Source organism: Pantherophis guttatus, chromosome 12, assembly GCF_059756535.1.
Source record: "Pantherophis guttatus breed Tessera chromosome 12, ASM5975653v1, whole genome shotgun sequence".
In the NCBI taxonomy this organism is placed as follows: Eukaryota; Metazoa; Chordata; class Lepidosauria; order Squamata; family Colubridae; genus Pantherophis; species Pantherophis guttatus.
This window is the reverse complement of record NC_142074.1, coordinates 4,562,236-4,584,431: the sequence shown is the minus strand read 5'-3', so window position 1 is coordinate 4,584,431 and position 22,196 is coordinate 4,562,236. Positions and strand designations below refer to the sequence as shown.

At 43.0% G+C, this 22,196-nt stretch overlaps 1 protein-coding gene across 1 annotated transcript in view; it reads left to right on the top strand.

The window, feature by feature from the left end:
* LOC117675998 (ubiquitin carboxyl-terminal hydrolase 12-like) overlaps window positions 1-14,806 on the top strand; it is a 45,171-nt gene extending 30,365 nt beyond the window's left edge. The window contains exons 5-9 of the mRNA XM_034435104.3: window positions 1,016-1,092; window positions 1,718-1,801; window positions 4,122-4,319; window positions 8,308-8,386; window positions 12,220-14,806. Of these exons, the coding sequence (XP_034290995.1) occupies window positions 1,016-1,092; window positions 1,718-1,801; window positions 4,122-4,319; window positions 8,308-8,386; window positions 12,220-12,321 (540 nt within the window). The 3' untranslated portion in view covers window positions 12,322-14,806. The remainder of the gene's footprint in view (window positions 1-1,015; window positions 1,093-1,717; window positions 1,802-4,121; window positions 4,320-8,307; window positions 8,387-12,219) is intronic.
* The last annotated feature ends 7,390 nt before the right edge of the window (window positions 14,807-22,196 follow it).

Below are 22,196 nucleotides of genomic sequence, written 5' to 3'. Positions count from 1 at the left end.
GTCAGCTTATTGCCCCCACAATCTGGGTCCTCATTTCACCTACCTTTGAAAGGATGGAAGGCTGAGTCAACCTTGAGCCTGGCGAGATCTTCCTACTCTCCGTATATAAACAGAAGAACAGTCGTTCTTTCTAGATGCTAAACCTACATTTAGCTAGAACAGGGGTCTCCAAAGTTGCAACTTTAAGACTTGTGGATTGCTACTCCCAGAATTTGGGGAGTTGAAAGTCCACAAGTCTTATTAAAGATGCCAAGTTTGGAGACGCCTGAACTAGAAAAATGTTTCTCAGTTTTGGCAACAAAGATGTGTGGACTTCAACACCCACAGTGTTTCCTGCCATAACTGGCTTGGTCTGTTTTCAAGAAGCTTGTATGAGGGCATGAAGTTCATAACTCTGCCCCACTCTTACCTCAGTTCTTGTTCTGGTATCTTGGATGCTCCCTGAGCTTGGTTGTTCGCTTACTGATGTTTCATTGCCCAAGTAGGTAACGTCATCAGTGCGAGAGTGTTGGGGTTTGTGTCCTCTTTATATGCAGTAGCTTGCCCTGCCAGTGATGGGAGGTGTGTGATCAAAATTCAAATGCTTAGCAACTGACTCATATTTATGACGGTCGCAATGTCCTGGGGTCACGTGATCCCCTTTTGCGACTTTCTGACAGCAAAGTCAATTGGGGAAGCCAAATTCACTTAACAACCGTGTTACTAACTTAACAACTAACTGCAGTGTTTCACTTAACAACTGTGGCAAGAAAGGCTGTAAAATGGGACAAAATTCACTTAATAACTATCTCGCTTAGCAACAGAAATTGTTATAAGTCGAGGACTACCTGTAATGAAGGCAAGCCTAAACCCCCCATTCCTAGGAGTAAATGTAGGGAATGTGACTGGCTCGGGATCCTTCACTGAGATGAAAGATTTAGCCGAGAACAATTGCTAGGAATTAGATGCTGTACAGTTGTACATTCTTCATTCTCTTTCTTAAAGATTGTAAAATCTGCATTTTTACCTCTTCAAGGTGAGCAGCAAAGATGAAGATTTTCTGGACCTGTCGGTTGACGTGGAACAAAATACATCAATCACACACTGCCTGAGGTACACGTTTCAACTAAAACAGAAAATGCAGCCAGATAAAACAAGGATGCTTTATTTAATCCCAGGACACCGAAGCCTGGAGCCAACACTAATACATTAAATAGCTTCCTAGAGTGTTATTTATTTTTATTTAACTATGCGTATTCTGCCTTTTATAAGACTTCTAATAGAGTTTCAGGGAGAGTTATTTGCTTGCTTTGGCCATCATACAACTGCAAATCCCTGAATCACTATGCCAATGTGGTAATGATGCTATCAAGGGATTTCGCAGGCACAAACCCACACACAATAAATTAGCAGCAGCAATTACTTGGTTGGAATTTATGTTAGCCACAAAAGGGTCCCAGTCAAATAAAGTCGTCATAAGTGGCTTTTCCTTACTGTTCCTTCTCTGAGTCATTTAGGGATGGGGCCTAAAGGAGACAGGGAAAAAATAGAAGAGGGATTAGCTTCAACCATTAAACTGCCCGTTTTGTGGTGCTGCGTGACATTTGCATTTCCCACTGCAAACAGAGGCACCTTTGTCGTGTTGGGGACATCTCTGTACAGATGACCCAGAGAAAATCTGTTCAGTGCTGGAAAACCTGATCAATTATAACTTCTGTCCCAATCTTCCATTTTGCAGAGGGTTCAGTAACACCGAGACGCTGTGCAGCGAATACAAGTACTACTGTGAGCAGTGTCGCAGTAAACAGGAAGCACAGAAGAGGTGAGGCCAAGATGCATTTTTATTACATATCTGGGTCCCACCAAGGACTTCGGTTCTTGATACGTTTACAGCAGACCTGCCTGGCAGGTAGACTATGCTGAGAAAGAATCTACTCCCCCACTTTATAGTTCAAAAGGATCTTTATGAAAGAGACATTTCTAATGAACTTGTGATTTGTGGTTTTGATGATTAGACAGATTATAGAAACAGGAGTAATATGATGGTACTTTAGAAAGAGGATGAAATATGGTATATTTTATTTATGACTGTTATGAAGAATTTTAGAAGCCACTTCTTCCTTCCTTCCTTCCTTCCTTCCTTCCTTCCTTCCTTCCTTCCTTCCTTCCTTCCTTCCTTCCTTCCTTCCGCTTTTTTCTTACCTTGCAGTTTATGCTTGCTTGCTTGATCGATCGATTGATTTCCCTCCTTCCCTCCCTCCCTCCTTCCTTCCTCTCACCTACCTACCTCTTCCTTCCTTCCGCTTTTTTCTTACCTTGAAGTTTATGCTTGCTTGCTTGCTTGATTTATTTATTATTTCCCTCCTTCCCTCCCTCCTTCCTTCCTTCCTCTCACCTACCTACCTCTTTCTTTCTTTCTTTCTTTCTTTCTTTCTTTCTTTCTTTCTTTCTTTCTTTCTTTCTTTCTTTCTTTCCACCCAACTCACACATAAGTGACTTCTTCCTCACTATATTAGTTTGTGTTAGTTTTTACCTCCTTGTATCTTTTTGTAATAAAAAGTATATAGAGAAAATGAATGTGACATCTGTTATAGTTTATTGAGGTGTATTCAAAAGCATCTGGCGTAATCTCAGAAATGTGAAGAATGGCCAAATGAGTTTCTACATGAGAAAGAAAAAGTAGCTGAATAACTCTTTCCCTGATCCCGCTGCTCATAATTCTGTTCATTTTTTATTTTGCATGATTAACTCTGCAGACGCAAAGATAACATTAGTATTATTCATGACCATAATTCTGAAGTTTTTTTTCTTGCTTTTCCTTTTTTTTCCTTGAAGAAAACCTTAAGTTCAAAGTGGAGCAGCAACTCATCTGCAATCCTTACTATAGTTCAGGGGTTGATTTCTCCTTCCAGGAGAAGCTTCACTAATTCTGGGGCCGTAGGGGGCCCAGGAGCTTTTCAGAGCAGAACTGTGAAATTAATCACACCAAGTAAAGAGACAGAGTAGTGTAATAAATTCTGTACAGGACCAGATGGCATTTCTGTAGAATTTGACTCTTATTGTTGGCTCCAAACTTTGAGTTTTCTTGATGCGGGTGGGGGGGGGGAGGAGGGGGAAACAAGAGGCCCCTAGTTTGGTCTAGTAGTTAGAACAAACTAGAAATCAGGAGCCTGTGAGTTCTAGTTCTACCTTAGGACATAAAAGTCGGCTGGGTGACTTTGGACCAATCTTTCTTGCCCCACCTTAAACATAAAAGCCGGCTGAGTGATTTTAACCAGTCAGTCAGCCCAACCCACCTCACAGGGTTGTTTTTATGGGGAAAATAGGAGGAGGAAGGAGCATTACATATGTTTGATACCTTGAGTTATTTATAAACAATAATAAAGATGGGATTTTAAAAATTGAGAACAAATAAATGCATTTTTTTTCTGATTTCTTTGTCAATGTTAGCCAATTTCTTTGGTTGGTGGTTTGGGTCTGAATTAATAGCTGCCTTGCATTCAGTTGTTGCTAAGTGCTCAAGTCATCCCATTGCCACATGATTAAGGAAGTCTGCTTCAAATCTTTCCTGGCTTTTTTTTTGGAGGGGGTGTGTGTGTGGGTGGCAAACATTTTATCAAGCACTACAGGTAGTTCTCGATTTACAACAGTTCATTTAGTAACCGTTCAAACTATATAACGGCACTGAAAAACGTGACTCACGACCATTTTTCACAGTTACGACCTTTCCAGCGTCCCCATGATTGTGTGCTCAGAATTCGGACATTTGGCAACTGGTTCGTATTTGTGACCGTCGCAGTGTCCTGGAGTCCCCTGAACAGCTTTTGCGACCTTTTGACAAGCAAAGTCAATGGGGAAGGCCGATTCACTTAACAACTGTGCTACCGACTTATCAACTGTAGTGATTCACTTAACTGAGGCAAGAAAGGCCGCAGAATGGGTCACAATTCACTTAACAAATGTCTCACTTAACAACAGAATTTTGGGGCTCAATTCTGTTCATAAATCGAGGACTACCTGTATATTATTCACTGAGGGCTATTTTTAAAACCTTAATAAACTCTGTGGAACTGAGCACGATTTTGTAAGAACTGCTTTTGTTTTTGTTCTCTTTCTCTATTGATCTTACATTGCTAACCAAGGATGCGAGTGAAAAAGCTGCCCATGATTCTCGCTCTGCACTTGAAAAGGTTCAAATACATGGACCAGCTACACCGATACACCAAACTTTCCTATCGCGTGGTCTTTCCTCTAGAGCTTCGACTCTTCAACACATCAGGAGATGCTACAAACCCAGACCGAATGTATGATCTTGTGGCTGTGGTGGTACACTGTGGCAGGTAAATAACCTCCCCCCACCCCCAAAAATCATAGCTGTTACTAATCAAAGAGACGATTTGTAACTCACAACTCCGGGGTCCTTGGTGCTGTCTGAGGTTGGTGGTTTTCTTGCAGATGCTTCATGACCCAACTAGAGCCATCAGTAAACAGCCCAGTTATATAAACTGACAACAAACAGCACTCCTTACTACCAGCAGCACTGATGATGTTACCTAGTTAGGGCAATGAAACGTCTGCAAGAAAACAAGCAAGCTCAGAGAGCACCTGTGGACCCCTCATTTCAACCCTGAGCTACAAATATTCTCCTTTATTGATGACCCAACTAGGTAACATCCTCAGGGCTAGAAAAGAGTGGGTGTTGCAATGTGGAGGAGAAGGAGAAGAGGAGGAGGAGAACAACTGTGGGGTCCTTGGTCTTCTCTGAGCTTGGTGGTTTTCTTGCAAACGTTTCATGACCGAACTAGGTAACGTCATCAGTGCTAGAAGGGAGTGGGGTTTGCAGAGTGGAGGAAGAGGAAGAGGTGGGGTCCGTGATGCTCTCTGAGCTTGGTTGTTTTCTTGCAAGTGTTTTATTAACCAACTAGAAAACCTCATCAGTGCTAGAAATAACACTGATATTACCTAGTCGGCAGTTGAAACACCTGCAAGAAACTCACCAAGCTCAGAGAGCACCATAGGTAAGTTACAACCCCCTGGTGTTTCCTGAATTGCATGTGAACTTCAGAGAGATTCCCCCCCACCCCGCCCCTCCAGCTTGGACCTAAGGATAGATTTGGGCTAGCATTCCCATGTGGGGAAGGGGTAGATCAGCCATCAAGATGCAAAGGTAACTGCATGCAATTTCAGAGAGGGCTAAGATTTGTCTCTCATCTCCCCACCCCTTTAACTTCCCCCTTCTGCTCGAGAACTTTCTAAGCTAAAGTTGTTCTCAATCAGCTGTTGTTTGTTCTTAGCAGATCCCTTCCGTCCTTGAATCTCACGGCCTCCTACCCAATCTTTTGATGTAGCCTTCCATTGCAAACCGAAAAGAAAAAAAATCCTTCCATTCTGCACCGTTTTTCCTCCATTTCATTTATGGTCTGGCTTTTGCATAGGTAGTCCTTGACTTACGACCACAATTGAGCTCCAAATTTAAGTTGAGTTTTGCCTCATTTCATGACCTTCCTTGCCACAGTTGTTAAGAGAATCACTGCAGTTGTTAAGTCGATAACACCGTTGTTAAGTGAACCTGGCTTCCCCGTTGACTTTGCTTGTCAGAAGGTCTCGAAAGGTGATCACATGACCCTGGGACGCGGCAACCGTCATAAACATGGGTCAGTTGGCGAGAGTCTGAATTTTTATCACGTGACCATGAGGATGCTGCAACGGTCTTATGCATGGAAACAGTCACAAGTCCCTTTTTTCAGTGCCATTGTAACTTCCAATGGTCAGAAAATGAACGGTTGTAAGTCGAGGACTACCCTGCATACCTTGCTCTACCAGCTTTCCCTGTTTGGTCTGGATCTGCATCCCTGGAATAGCTGTAATGGAGAAGGATGATAGGATTGTGTTCAAGAAGATCCCTCACCTGCTCTACGCCCACAGGAACCTTTTGGCTTTTTTCTCTCCTTGGGTGTATAACCGATAGGCGCATTTTTAAATGCGTTAAACAGTTAACCGTTAAACAGATCGATAGAAAATGTTGCTTTATTTATGGGAACTTCATCTACTGCAAAGGAAAATTGAAACCAGCTATTATTGGAACAAAGAAGATATTAAAGCAGTTTAGCCAAATGATTTAAGGTTTTTTTATAGCAGCACCACCAGGTGGTTAAGCTGCATATTTTGCAAATGTTTATTGAATCCATTAATTTTGGCTTTGTTCTCAGTGCCGAGTTCTAAGCCTCCCTAATTAGTTTTTGTAGAAGAGGTGTGTAATAGAGAGTCATTCTTTCCCTCTAGAGGGCCGTATCCCAAGCCATAGATTGAACTCCCACATCACACTCCGCATGATTTGTGTAACCACGATTTGCTCACCAAACCATGATTGGTGCTGTTCTGTCAGTCATGGATTTGCACATGCTGGCCTAGCACAAAGGGTGACCCCCCCCCTCTGTCCGTACAAACAAGGCTTAGGCGGTCACACACATTTTAGGATTAAATTCCAAGATGCAAGTGAGATCTCCGAAGCACATGTTATCTTGGCTGGAGACAAGTCTACTATTCATGGGCAGCTTTTGCTTTTATTTATGTTATTTATTCAAGTTGTGTGGCAGGCCTCTAAAATTCACGATTCAGGGGAGCCAGCAATGCTTAAAACGCAACGTAAAAAATGTGTACTCAAACCTATACAGGTAGTCCTCAACTTGCAACCACAATTGATTGAGCCCAAAATTTCTGGTGTTAAGCGAGACAGTTGTTAAGTGAGTTTTGCCTCATTTTACAACTCTTCTTGCCGCAGTGAATTGCTGCAGTTGTTAAGTTAGTCACATGGTTGTTAAAGGAAGTTTGCTTGTCAGAAGGGCGCAGAAAGGGATCACGTGACCCTGGGACCTCACAGCAACCGACAAAAGAGCCTTGGTAGTACAGAGGTTTAAGGCACCCTGTTATTAAGCTTATTAAGACCAGCTGCCTGCAATTACTGCAGGGTTCGAATCTCGCCAAGGCTCAAGGTTGACTCAGCCTTCCATCCTTTCTAAGGTAGGTGAAATGAGGACCCAGTTTGTGGGGGCAATAAACTGACTTTGTATAAATATATACAAAAGTATGAAGGCTGTTGCTGAGCACATTGTAAGCCGCCCTGAGTCTTCGGAGAAATCAAATTAAAAAAAAAAAATACATGCCATTATCATGTGACTATGGGGATGCTGCAACAGACATAAGTGTGAAAAACGGTCATAACTCACGTTTTTCAGTGCCGTTATAACTGAATGGTCACTAAACAAACTGTTGTAAGTCAAGGACTACATGGGATGCTTATTTTTCCTATCCAGCGGTCGTGGTGCAAGCCAAAAGTCTCATCTACCCAACCAATGTTGAATCCAGGAGTGGAAAGGCAATACAGAATATCCGCATTTAATCAACGATTCATTGTCGCAAAAGAAAGTCAGGGAAGCCATGCAGAGAGTGGGTGAAAGTTTGGAAATCTAGATGAGTGCCATGGCCACACAGGTGCAAAACCTCACCTCGGAGCCAACATTGCTTCCACCATATGATGGGGAGTTGTCCCTAACTTCCATGGAGAGAGGGATGGTTCTTACTAGGCCTTCAGGAGAGAGCTAAATCTATTCAGGAGAGTCCTGACTGCTGAACTAGTTTTTACTCTCAGTGCTATTGCTAGTGCTATTTTTCACACTTACGACCATTGCAATGTCCCTGTGGTCACATGATCAAAATTCAGACACTCGGCCACTGGTTCATATTTGTGACAGTCGCAGTGTTCCAGGGTCACGTGATCCCCTTTTACGACCTCCTGACAAGCAAAGTCAACGGGGAAGCCAGACTCACTTAACAACTGTGTTACTAACTTAACAGCTGCAGGGATTCACTTAACAACTGTGGCTAGAATGGTCATAAAATGGGGCAAAACTCACTTAACAAATGTCTCCCTTAGCAACATACATTTTGGGCTCAATCGTGGTCATAAGTCGAGGATTACCTGTACTCTTTCCGTTGCTTTACCACTCAGTGGTGACACTATTTTGGGATTGTGGGAAAGCTTTGGGATCAGAAGTCCGAATCGAGTGGCTCTTGCCTTTAATCAAGCGAAGATGCCTTCTCTCCAGTACTCATCCTTCCTTCCATCTCGACTAAGATCAGGGATTCCTCAGAGCTGAATCAGAAAATCAGCCCCAGCTTCCCAGCTTCCCCTGAAATAGATGGGAGCACAACCGGTGTTACTTCCACTCATGTCAAAGCGGCTTTTGGAGATAAAAGTCATAGGAGAACCATAGTTCGAGTCTATATGTCCATATCCAGCATTAACCTTACCTCTCTCTTTTGTTGCAGTGGTCCAAATCGTGGACATTATATCACCATTGTGAAGAGCCACGGCTTTTGGTTGCTTTTCGATGATGACATCGTAGAGGTAGGTTTGGCTCTTGTTCCAGTGCTTTGTAATAACTTTGGCTCAAAGCTATTTTCAGTGTCCGCTTTTGTACCTAAATATAAATACGAACTCTTTGTAATCAATCATGCAAACAACAGTTCCAGCCCCAATGAATCAGTGGTAGGTTCCTCCCGGTTCGGCCCGGTTCGCCCGAGCCGGTAGCGGTGACGATATGACGTCACCGAACCGGTTCTGCCCCCCAGTGCCCCCTCACCTCCCGTGCCCCCCCCCGCGTTATTCTTACCTTTTATTTGGCCCCACCCCCAATCTATTGCTGCCTCCTGAATCCCAGCTGATGGCTAGAGGGAAAAAAAACTGTTTAAACTCTTGCTGGGGCTTCAAAGGGCCGCCCTACAGCTGATCAGTGTTAAAAGAAAACAAATGAGTAGACCGGTGCCTGCAAAAATACATGAGTAGATCAGTGCCTGCAAAAATAAATGGGTAAACCGGTACAGCTCTGCAAGCAGTTAAAAGCCTGGTAGACCAGGACCTCTGCTAAATCCTAAAGAATTGTCACATGACCATCAAGCCACGCCCACAAAATAAGCCGCGCCCACAGTTTTAAAAATGGGTAGCTGAATAAAATGAGTGAGATAAATCACCATGTCGCTGGTTGCTCTGCCCACCCGGTGGGTCCTTACAGCTTTACCAGACTCCATAAACTTTAAACACTTCTCTATTGGAAGCAGCTATATTAGATTGGCTCCCCCCTCGAAACTCACACGTACATAGGCACCGTGAGTTCTTTTGCACTCTGATTAATTTCTCTTAACTCCTAGGATGAGCGAGTTGCTTTTCAGGGGCTGAGCGTGAAGGGTTTTCTCGGGTCTGGAGAAAAAAAAAGTATTAACCATTCAGTGTTTCTGTTGCATGAAAGCTAGTAACTTTGAGAGCAGATTTCTCTCTTTTGAAGCATTCAGTCAGGGCCTCTGCAGATTTTCCAATTTTTATATGCAATGTACATAAAAACCTGACGGAGCTTTGATTCGGCTGGATCAGTGTTGGTGAACCTTTAGGCACCAACTGCCAAAACGGGAGTGTGCACACGCATGCCCGCTTGCCGGAAAAGCAGCTGCCCGGTGCACATGCACTCGCTGGGAATATGATCTTCCGGTTTCCGGCGCGCCACCTGGTCTTCTGGTTTCTAGCACGCACAAAGACCAGTTAGCTGGTGTGCATGCGCGCATCAGAGATGGGAAGAGTGTCAATGAAGCGCCCCACCAGCCCACCACCGAGAACAAGCCAGCACAGCCCCCCGGCACTTCTGCCAAGAGAGCACGACCGCTTCCCGGCTGGGATGCCTCTTACCCCGGCGTCAGACAGACGTTCCTTCCTGCCCGAGCGGGCTTCTTGAGCCGGCTAGGTGTTCTGGACTGCGGACGCGTGTTGGTGCCGAGGGCTGGGGCTGCGCAAGAAGCCCGCTCGGGCAGGAAGCCCCAGTCCGCCCATCCTGGCTGACAGCTCTGATCCCCTAGGAAGCTACCGCCAGGATCCCCTCTCCACATCTTTGAGCATGCGAGCCATTGCCTGTTGCCGTTCCGGGTTCCAGCGCGCTGGCTGCCTGGTCTTTGCACGTGCATGCACGCCAGAAACCGGAAGATCAGGTGGCATGCGCACCGGGTGGCTGCTCTTCCGGTTTCTGGTGCTCCCACGCAGCTGAAGACCAGTTGGCCAGCACGCTGGAACCCGGAAAACTAGATTTTTTTTTTGAACCAAACCCTGTGAATATCCCTGCTATAAATAACTGGCAGTTTTCAACTTAACAACAACTGGAACCAGAATTTCCATCACTAAGCAAGATCGTTGTTAATTGAGTCATGTCTGATTTTGCAACTTTTTTTTTGCTGCAGTTGTTAAGCAAATCACCACAGTTGTTAAGTGAATCATGCGGTCATTAAGTGAATCTGACTCCCCCCCCTTGATTTTGCTTGTCGGATTTTGCCGGTTGGGAAGGTCACAAATAGCCATCTGATGACAACCCCACCCCAGACATAAATACACATCTGTCGTTAAGATTTTGATCACGTGACTATGGGAATGCTGCGGCAGCTGTAATTGCAAGGACCAGATTGTCAGGGCATTGATTAATCCCATTTTTGGCTCTGGGACAATCACCCTGATTAGAGGAGATGAATCGAGGCTTATTCTTGTTTGCAATATTCTGAAGAAGAAACGCGAAGAAAAGTTCTCTAATAAAACTCATTTATTTGTTATAAAGAAAATAAAACACCTCACTAACTAAGAAAGTTAATTGCTACATTTTGAAAGTAATTCGGGTCGGCTGCTTTCCAGCAGTCGACACCCCCGTGGCATGAGAACAAAGGAAAAAGTGTGAAGCAAGTGAAAGAATGCGGACATGCGTAGTAAAATACTGATAAGGAACTTGGCAAACTACAGTAAGTCTATTAGTCCAAAAATAATGAAGCTCAGCTGGGAAATAAAATAACGCAGTGACACAGATGTAAGTCACTTTTTTTTTTAGTGTCATCGTAGTTTTGAATAATTGCTAAACAAATGGTTGTAAGTCGAGGACTATCTGCAGACAGCAATGCAAAAGTCATCTATTGAGAATATGGTTTGATTGACAAAACCCGCTCCCTAGACTGGTGAAAAATATTGAATGTGAATTACAATCATAAGTCTGTAGTCTTACGTAGTAGTCCTTGATTTACAGCAGTTCATTTAGTGACCGTTCAAAGTTACAACGGCACTGAAAAAAGTGACTTAAGGCCATTTTTCACACTTACGACATTGCAGCATCCCCCGTGGCCACGTGGGGGAAGAAAATTCAGATGCTTGGCAACTGACTCATTTAGGACCATTGCCGTATCCCAGGGTCATGTGATCCGCTTTTGTGACCTTCTGACAAGCAAAGTCAATAGGGGGAAGGCAGATTCACTTAACAACCATGGCTAAATTTGCAGTGAAGTCATGAATAGCAGCAAAGAGCAAGTGGGTTGTTTTAATTCATTGATTTGTTGCATATTTAATGTATAATGTCCATTTCTTTGTCCAGAGATGACAGTGGGAAATCGGCACTCTCCCTGCCTTTCTGGTTGGGAAGAGGCCACATGCGCTGAAACAGTCGAGCACCATCCCTTACCTTGTGCTGACCTTCTCAGTGTCAGCTGAATTTTAATGAAATATCTAACAGAATAAGAGAGTTGGAAGGGACCGTGGAGGTCTTCTAGTCCACCCCTCTGCTCAAGCAGGAGACCCCATACCATTCCAGACAAATGGCCGTCCAGTCTCTTCTTAAAAGCTTCCGGTGTTGGAGACCTTCAGAGCTTCTGAAGGCAACTTCTGTTCCACTGGTTAATGGTTCTCAACTGTCAGGAAATTTCTCCTTAGTTCTAGGTTGCTTCTCTCCTTGATTAGTTTCCATCCATTCTTGCCTTCTGGTGAATTGGAAAATAGGTTGGAAACACACACCCCTCTTCTTTGTAGCAGCCCCTCAAATAATCCATAGGCAGAAGGTCCCCCATAATGATAAAGACTGAAACAAAATTGCTTAAATGAGAGGTCCTTTGGTGCTCTCTGAGTCTGGTTGCTTTCTTGCAGACGTTTCATGACCCAAACTAGATAACATCATCAGTGCTAGTTCTGATGATGTTACCTAGTTTGGGTCATGAAACATCTGCAAGAAAACAACCAAGCTCAGAGAGCCCCAAGGGCCCCTCATTTCAACCCTGAGCTACAGATATTCTCCTTTATCTGCTTAAAATCAGGGCGTGAAAATGCTAGGTCAGAGGACATTGACAGTGATTCTGATTCTCTCTCTCCATTAACCTCTCCCTTGTCTTAAATTTTAGAAAATCGACGCTCAAGCAATTGAAGAATTCTATGGATTGACCTCAGACATTTCCAAAAATTCAGAATCTGGATATATCCTTTTCTATCAATCAAGAGACTGAGATGGCACATTTTTGGGACATCTTGTACACAAAAGAAGGGATCAAGGCTGTGCCCGGAAAGGACAACAGAGTGATGGCAGAAGCAATTCTTCCTGGTTATCGTGGGCAATCAAGTGGTGCATTTCCTTGAGGAGAACAATCCTGAGCAAGGATGCATTTTGCTTTGATTTTCTTTCTAGGCTATTTTATACTTGCTAACTTCCAAAATCTTTTACCTCTACTTGAAACCTGGCTGCTTAACTCTTCAAGAACCAAGAAAGTGATTTTTAAAGTAACATTGTAAAATCCGTTCACTGTTCAGTCGTGGCTTAAGACTCTTCTTTGGTTTCCGTTATTGCCATTTTTCTGTTTTCTAAAAGAACGATTTCCCCTCCGGTATTCGCTGAATTCCTGCCTCTTTTGGGACTCAAGCGGAAGAAAGTTGATGAAAGTTGCAGTTTTGGTAATTCAAGACCGCAGCCACTTAAATCATCCTGGAAGCATCGTGGTTTAATTTTTACTTATTTTTTTCTATGGGAAAAGGACACCAGGCGTTTTTACAGGATTGAAGATTTTGTTAAAGATGTCACTTTTATTTCCGATAACACTATTTATTATACATTTGTTCAGCTTTGTCTCTTTCTTAAAATTTTCCTTGGAAACTAATTTTTATATGCTTTATAAATCTGTTAATCCTTTGTAAAAAGAGATTTTGACTCGGAACCACAATACTGTAGAAGTCAGAAAAGAAATAGATGTAAGTGTTGGAGGTCACATCTAGCATAAAAACTAAAAGAACAGTTTCTCGGAGCTATTCTCTAAGCCAAAAGTGCCGTCTGCTGAAACTGGATCTATGAAGGGTTCAGTTTTGCATGTAAGAAGCAATTCTCGGCATGGATCGACATGCTGTAAACGGACATCACCGCTCTAAACTTTAAGGTTTAAATAATAATTACGATTTTGGCCTTGAAAACAATTCAGGAGTGGGACTTAAACTAAGGTCTATCAATGCCTTGAAAAGAGTTCCTCTTAACTTCCATCCCCTCCTGCTCTCCAGCTCTCATTTTCCAGTCCACATTTATGCTGACGTTGCTGCTTCAACAGAGGAAAAAAATAAGGCAGTGTTAGGAAGACTAAATCACCCTTAGCATCTATTTTCCAATGTTATGCATTATAACTCTTAAGCCTTTTTAAGAGGGGAAAAATTGTGCAGTGGAGAAGAATCTGCCAGAATTATTTAGGCTCGTAAGAACCTTAGACTGGGCTGTGACCTAAAAGCCAATTCGGGCTGTGGGAACCATTGGTGCCTCTCCCTCTTCACAGCAGCCTCCCGGAAGGCCTGGTGCCAAGCAGCTGATCCCCGCAGCCCTTGGTGCGCCTTGACGAATGCAGAGATTTCTTTGTTGGTCCACACGAACGGTAATAAGAATGTGCTTCCTGTTTGGGAGAGCTCGCCCCAAAGCTTTCCTCAAATCACCTTCTGCCGGGAATCGCCAAGAAGAGAATCGACTCAGAAAATGGCAACGGCTGAACTCGAATCTGGGATTGGAAGGTCGGGCAAACTGCTACTTCCAAAGGTTTGCCTGGCTTGCGCCGGTAGCAAAAAGCTGCATTTTCCTTGTTTCCTTGGCTCCATGGTTTAACTTTTCTATTGGGAAGCTTTCCTTTGCATTGCAAGGGTGTCCCACCTCTGCAGCAGCATCCAAGCTCCACAGGCAATGTCCGAGAAGAAGGAAAGTCGCCTGCATTTGCCTTAGCCCACTTCAGAGCATCAGAGGTTCTACAGGTTTCCATGGGGCCTGGGAGAAGTTGGAGCTCTCTTTCCAAGAGCAAGACCCTCAGCGAGGATACCAAACTAAGTATCTGGGACCTCCAGGGAGGTTATAAGATTGCAGCCATTGTCTTAACAGTAGCTCCTTCCTTTTGGTTAGCAGGACATTCCATTAGCGGCACATAATGTCACATAATGTGTCTTCGAGTAATTCAGATTTCAACGGTCTCCCTACTTCAGGTGGGCAACTGGTGTGGATATGTTCAGTCCAATATGCCAGAGTCCAATTTTCTTCAGAGGTTGTCATCTCTAACACAAATAGCTGTTGACAACTAGTGGGAAGTTTATGCATTAGGTTGCATGTAGGAACTTTCGGCTCATACATAGAAAACATCTCCAAGCAAGACCACAAAAGATCCTTAATCCACTTCACCCTGGAGAGCCCCTCTTTGGGGGCAAAGCTCCCACCCCACCCATGGGAAGGCAGGGGCGGCCACCCAGCATAGGAAAAGGCTAAGCTTGTATTTTGTATATTTGGGGATAATGTTTTTACGAATAATACCTGACTTGAAAGGAGAGAATATTGAAAAAAATATATGTTATAGATTAAAAGTGCACTTTTGCTACAGATTTATAAGCGGATTAAATTGGAAGAGAATGGTGTGATGTGACTTCTGTATAATAAATGACACCCTGATATCACCAATAAAGGTCGCGTATGGTGAAATTGTCTCAGTCAAGTGTGTGTGGTTTTTTTTTAAAATGTCATTGAAATGCCACAAAAAGACATCTCGGCACATTTTTTAACCTGGTTTTTTTCAACAATGTCGAAGTAACAGTCAGTCCCAGATAGTGTGTTAGGATGTGGTTTGCTGAACGAACTAGAATGTCACATGAGCCGGAAGCCATGGTTCTCAAACGGGTATTCAGCCAAATTGGAGCCGATGCCAAATGAGTTATGTTGTGTAGCGTAATTTAAATTTGAATTCCGTCACTTACATCTAATTTACAGGTAGTCCTCGACTTATGACCACAATTGAGCCCAAAATCTCTGTGGATAAGTGAGACATTTGTTAAGTGAATTTTGTCCCATTTTATGACCTTTCTTGCCACAGTTGAATCATTGCAGTTAAGTTAGTAACACGGTTCTTGGATTCCCCATTGACTGCTTGACAAGGTCTCAAAAGGTGATCACATGATCCTGGGACACGGCAGCTGTCATAAATATGAATCAATTGCTAAAGGTCTGAATTTTGATCATGTGACCATGGGGATGCTACAATGGTCATAAGTGTGAAAAATGGTCATGACTCACTTTTTTCAGTGCTGTTGTAACATTGAATGGTCACTAAATGAAATGTAGTAAGTCGAGGACTCTGTATTGTCCAAATGTCCCAGGGATGTGGATTTTTCTGAGAGGTACACCTGAGCCAACTAGCAAGCAATAGAAGCTGGCCACAGCCTCTGTGTGTTTAGCTGTCTTTGTTCTAGAGTAGAAATGAGGGGTTTCTGTTGCTTGGAAGGCAGACTTCAATTGCATTTATGCAATTCTAATGGGAATGCTAGCTTGCCTTGCCGATAAGCTTCAGTAATAAATGTTCAGAGCACATTGCAGATGTCCTTAATAACCTTTAGATGTGCCCAAAACCTTGGGCTAACAACTCCCAGAATGTAAGACCATGATGGCCAACACATCTGGAAGGCATGGCTTGTTATGCCCAGATTTCCAGATTTCTTACGGGGGGTGAGTTCTGCTGCTGCACATCTGGACCACAGTGGGAATGACAACATGCAGAAGTTGGAAGCTGTCACTCAAAACAGGATGGCCTCTTGTAGGCTACAGCATTTGGGCTAAAGGGGGACACAGAAATGACTAATGTTGAACTGAAGTTTGCATTATGAGTCATCCATCTGGATGAGAGTGAGAAGTACGATGGTGCCAAGTGTTTATTTTTGTAATGTGACAGTCACAAATCCCCATTTCAGAAAGGCTAATAGAAGAGAGGTTTCCCCATCTACTCTTCTGGAACATAGAATAGAGCTGGAAGAGACCTCAAAGGTCTTCTAGTCCATCTCCTGCTCAAGCAAGCGACAAATGGCTGTTCAATCTCTTCCGAAAAACCTCCAGTGTTGGAGCACCCATAACTTCTGAAAGAAAACTCTTCCACTGATTTAATCATTCTCACTGTCAGAAAAGTTCTCCTTACTTCTAGGCTGGATCTCTCTTTTAACAACCTTCCTCCTATTACTTCTTGTCCTGCCCTCTGTGCTTTAATGCCCCTGAGGTCTTCTAATTTATTGTCTTCTTTGGGATTTTACAAACAAGCTTGGACTGTCACTTGCCTTTTCTTTAAAACATTTTTTGGGAAGCTGAAGTGAGATCCAGAGGCATTTTCTCAAATCAAGTTGACTTTGTAGCAAGACATTTTGCAATACATTCCCGTGTATGGAATCAAAGAAGATTGACAAGCACATTGGCTGCTCTGCATATCATGTAGCAGTCTGCAGGACAGAAGATGTAACTTCCTTAGGTTGCTCTTTATTTATTTATTTATTATATTTCTATACCGCCTTTCTTCCGTAGGACTCAAGGCGGTGTACAGTCAAGAAAAATATAGACACACAACCATCATAAAATTGCTAATTAAAATTATTATTATAACATAGTTTGGACCAATTAAATAGAACCTAAAATTAGATAACATTTTAAAAACATTCACATGTTCATATGTTTAGCCCCGCCTGTTGGAACATCAGGGTCTTGAGGGCACGGCGGGAAGCACGGAGATCAGGGATATTTCGTATCTCGGGGCAGTTCATTCCAAAGGGTTGGACCCCTCACAGAGAAGGCCCTCCCCCTGGGAGTCGCCAGTCAGCATAATTTGACTGACGGTACCCTGAGTAGTCCCTCCCTGTGAGAACGAACTGGTTGGTGGGAGGCTATTGGTGGCAAAAGACGGTCTCGTAGGTACCCAGGTCCTAAGCCATGGAGCGCTTTAAAGGTGATAACTAACACCTTGATTTGCACCCGGAAGACCACTGGGAGCCAGTGCAGCTCGCGTAGGAGAGGTGTTACATGGGCGCAACGAGCTGCGCCCATAATCACCCGCGCGGCTACATTCTGGACCAGTTGGAGCCTCCGGGTGCTTTTCAAGGGGAGCCCCATGTAGAGAGCATTACAGTAGTAGTAGTATTTTAATGCAACACTTACACCAGCCTAGGCTGATCTGAAAAATGCTCAGCAAAATCAGCCCTCGTTAACATTTGAACAGAAAACCCACCAAAAATTTCAATCCTATAAAATATCAGACAGCTAGTTTGGTGGTGTGGTGAGGGCATCAAACCAGAAACCGACTGATCATGAATTCTAATCTTGCTTAAGTCATGAAGACAGCTGTGTGACCTCCCTCCCTCCCTCCCTCCCTCTCTCTCTCGATTTGACAGACTATTTTGATGCTGTGCTTCAAAAACAGGGTTTTACCTCCTGCTACTGCAAGGAACACAGAAACGAATGTCTGAAGCTCCACTGCACAAACAGCTTGAGAGGGGATAAATGACACCTGCTCTGGGTTTGTCCTGGAATTGTGTGAAATGATGGTGATAACAATTTCTTACTTGCCACTGTATTTTATTGCAGGAAACAAGAAACGGCTCTCCTCCTTCCTTTCCCAAAGATGCTTAAATCTGTATCAGCTGCTCACTTCCTACTCTCCATCATGACATTTCTGTCCAAAGGGTGCGGGGGAGACATTACCCTCTCCAAAAAATTATATCTAATGTGGTTTTTTTCTTATGTGTTTTGAGTAGGCGATGAAGCAAAAATGAACCATCTTCAGGGTCTGATTTGAAAACGCTGACAAGTTATGGAATGCAGAAGGTTTTCTAGCGGGTTATGATGAAGAGCTAAAAATACCAATCACTGATCATCTATTTTTATGGATTCCATTCCCCAAAGCTCTGATAGCTGGCATGCATAATTACTCTAAATTAAAACTGGAGAAATCATTCCACTCATAAACACAAAAGATTAATCTTGGTGATTTTTTTTAAAGCTTTAACAACATGCTCTCCTTAAACTTCTGGGGGCTGTGGAAAGAAAGAACAGAGTGGAGTGGAGTGGAGAGGAGTGGAGTGGAGTGGAGTGGAGTGGAATGGAGTCAAATCGAGTAGAGTAGAGTACAACAGAGTGGAGGGGAGAGGACAGGAAAGAAGAAGAAGAGAAGAGAATATGTTTTTATTGGCCAAGTGTGATTGGCACATAAGGAATTTGTATGAGATGCATAAATTCTCAGTATACATACAAGCAACAAAGTAATAAATCATTAATCATAAAATACATTCATAAATCACAAGATACAACCATCAAAGTGATAGTCATAAGATACTAATAGGAGCAGGTAATATGAAAGATGCAAACGATAATAGCAATACAGTCCAGCTACGTGGTTAGATACCTTTCGGCATAGAGAGTGCTGTGGGGAATTAGGTATTCAGCAGAATGATGGCATGGGGGAGAAACGGTCTCTGTGCCTGGTTGTTTTGGCTTGCAATGCTCTATAGCGGCATCCTGAGTGGAGTAGCTGAAATAGTTTATGCCCAGCATGTGAGGGCTCTGTAGAAGTGGGAAATGGATTTCTCCCCAGACACGGTCTCTGATTGCAGCAATCCTGCTGCGTTTTTGCTTTATGGCAGAGCCAATGGCAATTCAAAACAGGATAGCCCAAATGAGGCAGCTTTCAGAGAGAGGCTGTTAGCAATTGTTCCTTCTAGGTGGGCCTGATGGGATCTGAGAACCTCTTAATGGATCTGTTCCTGGGCCTCGTGGTTCTTCTTTGACACGGTTTAAGAACTACAGTAATCATTTCCATAACGGTGGCTTTGAGGTGTAAGCATTCACTATAAATGCACTGTCTTTTGTTACACCTCCTGCTCAAGTATGAGGAGATGTGATTCCAGTCCCACCAACCCACATTTCTTTATTCTAACCCCCAAATAACCACATGGGGTAGCTGTTAGGATGGGCACAAATAGTTGATTCAAGGACCACCAAAGGTTTCCTCTTAATCTATCTTTCTTTCCACCTTCTGTAAGTGTTTTTTTCATGTTCAGGTCTTCATCTGTTTTTTGTGTAGCCTTCCACTGTCCGCCATTTTTCCTTTCTTGGATTTTTGTTTCATTTCGTTTTTGTTTTGTAATTATGCATTTACTATCTCCTTTTTTTTTTTTAACAAATTGTTACTCATTATGAGTTACTTTCTTCATTACCTTCATTGTCATGCAATCCTACTGTTTTTCATTGCTCTGAGTTTAATAAAATTTTATTTCTTGAAATTCACAATAGGTAAGAATTCCAATACCTCACTGTTTTTGTCTCAAATGTGTCAAGATTTCTACTAAGATTTAAAGTTCTGTGTGGTGTCTGTATGAAATCTGTTACTAGAACTTATGGCAAGCTCATTTCATCTTGTCAAACCCCCCCCCGCCCCCACTCTTATTTTAAAAAAAGCATCATGTAATCACTGTTGAGTCAGACATAAAAAGAAGAGGAAAAAATAGCAAGAATCGTGAATGACAATCATGAAAATCACTGGAACTAAATATATTGCTGCAGCAAAAGAAAGTAAGTTATAGATTTATGAAGTTTCCTAAAAGGATGAGCTGCCAAGAAGCAAGGCAGCCTTACACGAACAGATAGGTTAATGGATAGATGGATGGATGGATGGATGGATGGATGGATGATAGATAAGTAGATAGATTGATGAGAGAGAGAGATTTGTTGTTGTTCGGTTGCTAAATCATGTCAACTCTTTGTGACCCAATAGAGCACAGCATGCCAGGGTCCCCTGTTCTCCACTATCTCCCGGAGTTTGCAGGATAAATAGAGGATAGATAGATAGATAGATAGATAGATAGATAGATAGATAGATAGATAGATAGATAGATAGATAATACCATATTTCCCTGAAAATAAGACCATGTCTTATATTTTTTAGAACCCTGAAATAAGCGCTTGGCCTTATTGCCATGCACTCAAAAGCCCAGGGGATGTCTTATTTTGGGGGAAACAGGGTAGATAGATGATAGATCAGGGGTGTCAAACTCAAGGCCTGCAGGGTGCTTAAATCTGGCCCACAGGGTCAGCCTGGAAATAGCAAAGTGCCTCTGGCAGCCAAAATGGATGGCCTCCTGCAGCGCTTTGCCAGCCAAAATAGGGCACTGGGGCCACACGCGGCCCCCATGCCCTGTTTTGGCCAGCAGGGTGCTGTGCAAGAGGCATCCATCCCATCTCCTCCCCCCTCCAGCTGGCCCATAGAGAACTACAATGCTAATCCTGCTCTCGAAGAAATCCAGTTTGACACCCCTGTGATAGATAGATAGATACGATAGATGATAGATAGATAGATGATAGATAGATAGAGTAGATAGATAGATGGGGAAGATGAGTGGATGGATGGATGGATGGATGGATGGATGGATAGATAGATAGATAGATAGATAGATAGATAGATAGATAGAGATAGACTTGTTAGTCAATAGTCTGCCTATTGAAGAGTGTCCTGTAATTTTGTTTTTCTTTATTTTCTCCTTCTTTAGTTATTAAATCACCCTGTTTCATCTTTCAGGTATGGAGAAAAACTATGACATTCCATGTAATGTTCCTGGGCACTTATGACAGCATTCAAAGCAAAGTTGTGTCATGTTCCTACAAACTTTGAGAGGCTGCGGGATATTTTCATCGCTCTCTGAAGACAGCGGGAAGGTTAAAATAGCAGAACGATGTTTCTGTGTGGAATGACAATACCCATCTCTGACAAGCTGCTATTCAAAGCCGACCTCTGGGCTTCATCACCAGCTGCGTCTCCCTCCTTTGGCCCTTGAAAATCGGCTGCAGCATCTGCCTCTTTCAAAACCTGCCCCATCCTGACCTTCCTCTTTCTCCTTCTCAATGTGGAGCCTTCAAATTCTGTTGTCTCTCCACTGTCAATCTTGGTTAAGCTAAAGAGGATAGGAATAGTAAAGCAACATATCCAACCATTGGGTAACATTTTGGTCAACGTGATATAAAAAATATGTTGAGACTCTAGAAAGAGTGCAAAGAAGAGCAACAAAGATGATTAGGGAACTAGAGACAAAACCCTAGGAAAAACAGTTGCAGGAATTAGGTATCTCTAGTCTAACAAAGAGAATGAGTAGGGGTAACATGATAACATCTTCCAATATTTTAGAGGCTGTTGCAAAGAAGATGGGGTCAACCTATTTTCCAAAGCAGGACAACCTATTCTCTGAAGGCAGGACAAGAAGCAATGGATGGAAACTAATCAAAGAGAGAACTAACGTAGTTCTCTGACAGTGAGAACAATTAACCAGTTGAATAGCTTGCCTCCAGAAGTTGTGGATGCTCCATCATTTGAGATTTTTAAGAAGAGATGGGACAGCCATTTGTCTGAAAAGGTATAGGATCTCCTGCAAGATCCTTTCCAACTCTGTTATTCTGTTAACAAGCTAGAGAAGAGCGACTACACCCAGGGAATTCTCCCTTCAAACTCAACAGATCGATGGTGATGCAGAGCTCAAAGATGAAGACATAAGAAATCATCGAAAATTGCTTTGGAAAATATTAATATGTATGACGTGAAGTGTCTTTGCAAAAGAGACAGACATACAGTCAAAAGATTAAAATGTAGAAAGCTGCACAGGTGAGTTTGGAGTAAGAGCTCCCAAAGTAGGGCCAAGAGGAGACTTGCTTTGCAACCCCCTGAAACAGGATTACTGTAAACCAGGGCTGTCCAATCTTGGCAACTGCAAGACTTGTGGACTTCCAACTCCCAGAATTCTCCAGCCCCAACTACTTAACTGCTGTAAATCCACCTATTTGTAATGAGGCTCTCCAAACCCTTTGACCTATTTAATTCTATTTATCAACTGTTCTTGGTAGCAGGAAGATGGTTCCAAGTATTGGGGGGTCAGCCAAGGGGGTCCAAAAAAGTCAAAATGGTGGTTGCAACTGTGTGTTTGAAGCTCACTGTTTGCGCAAGGCACACATGATAAAGAGCCATGATTTCAATCGTGAAGTTATGGTTGCCATGTTGATTTTTTGAATACATGGGCATAGCCGTCTTGCAGA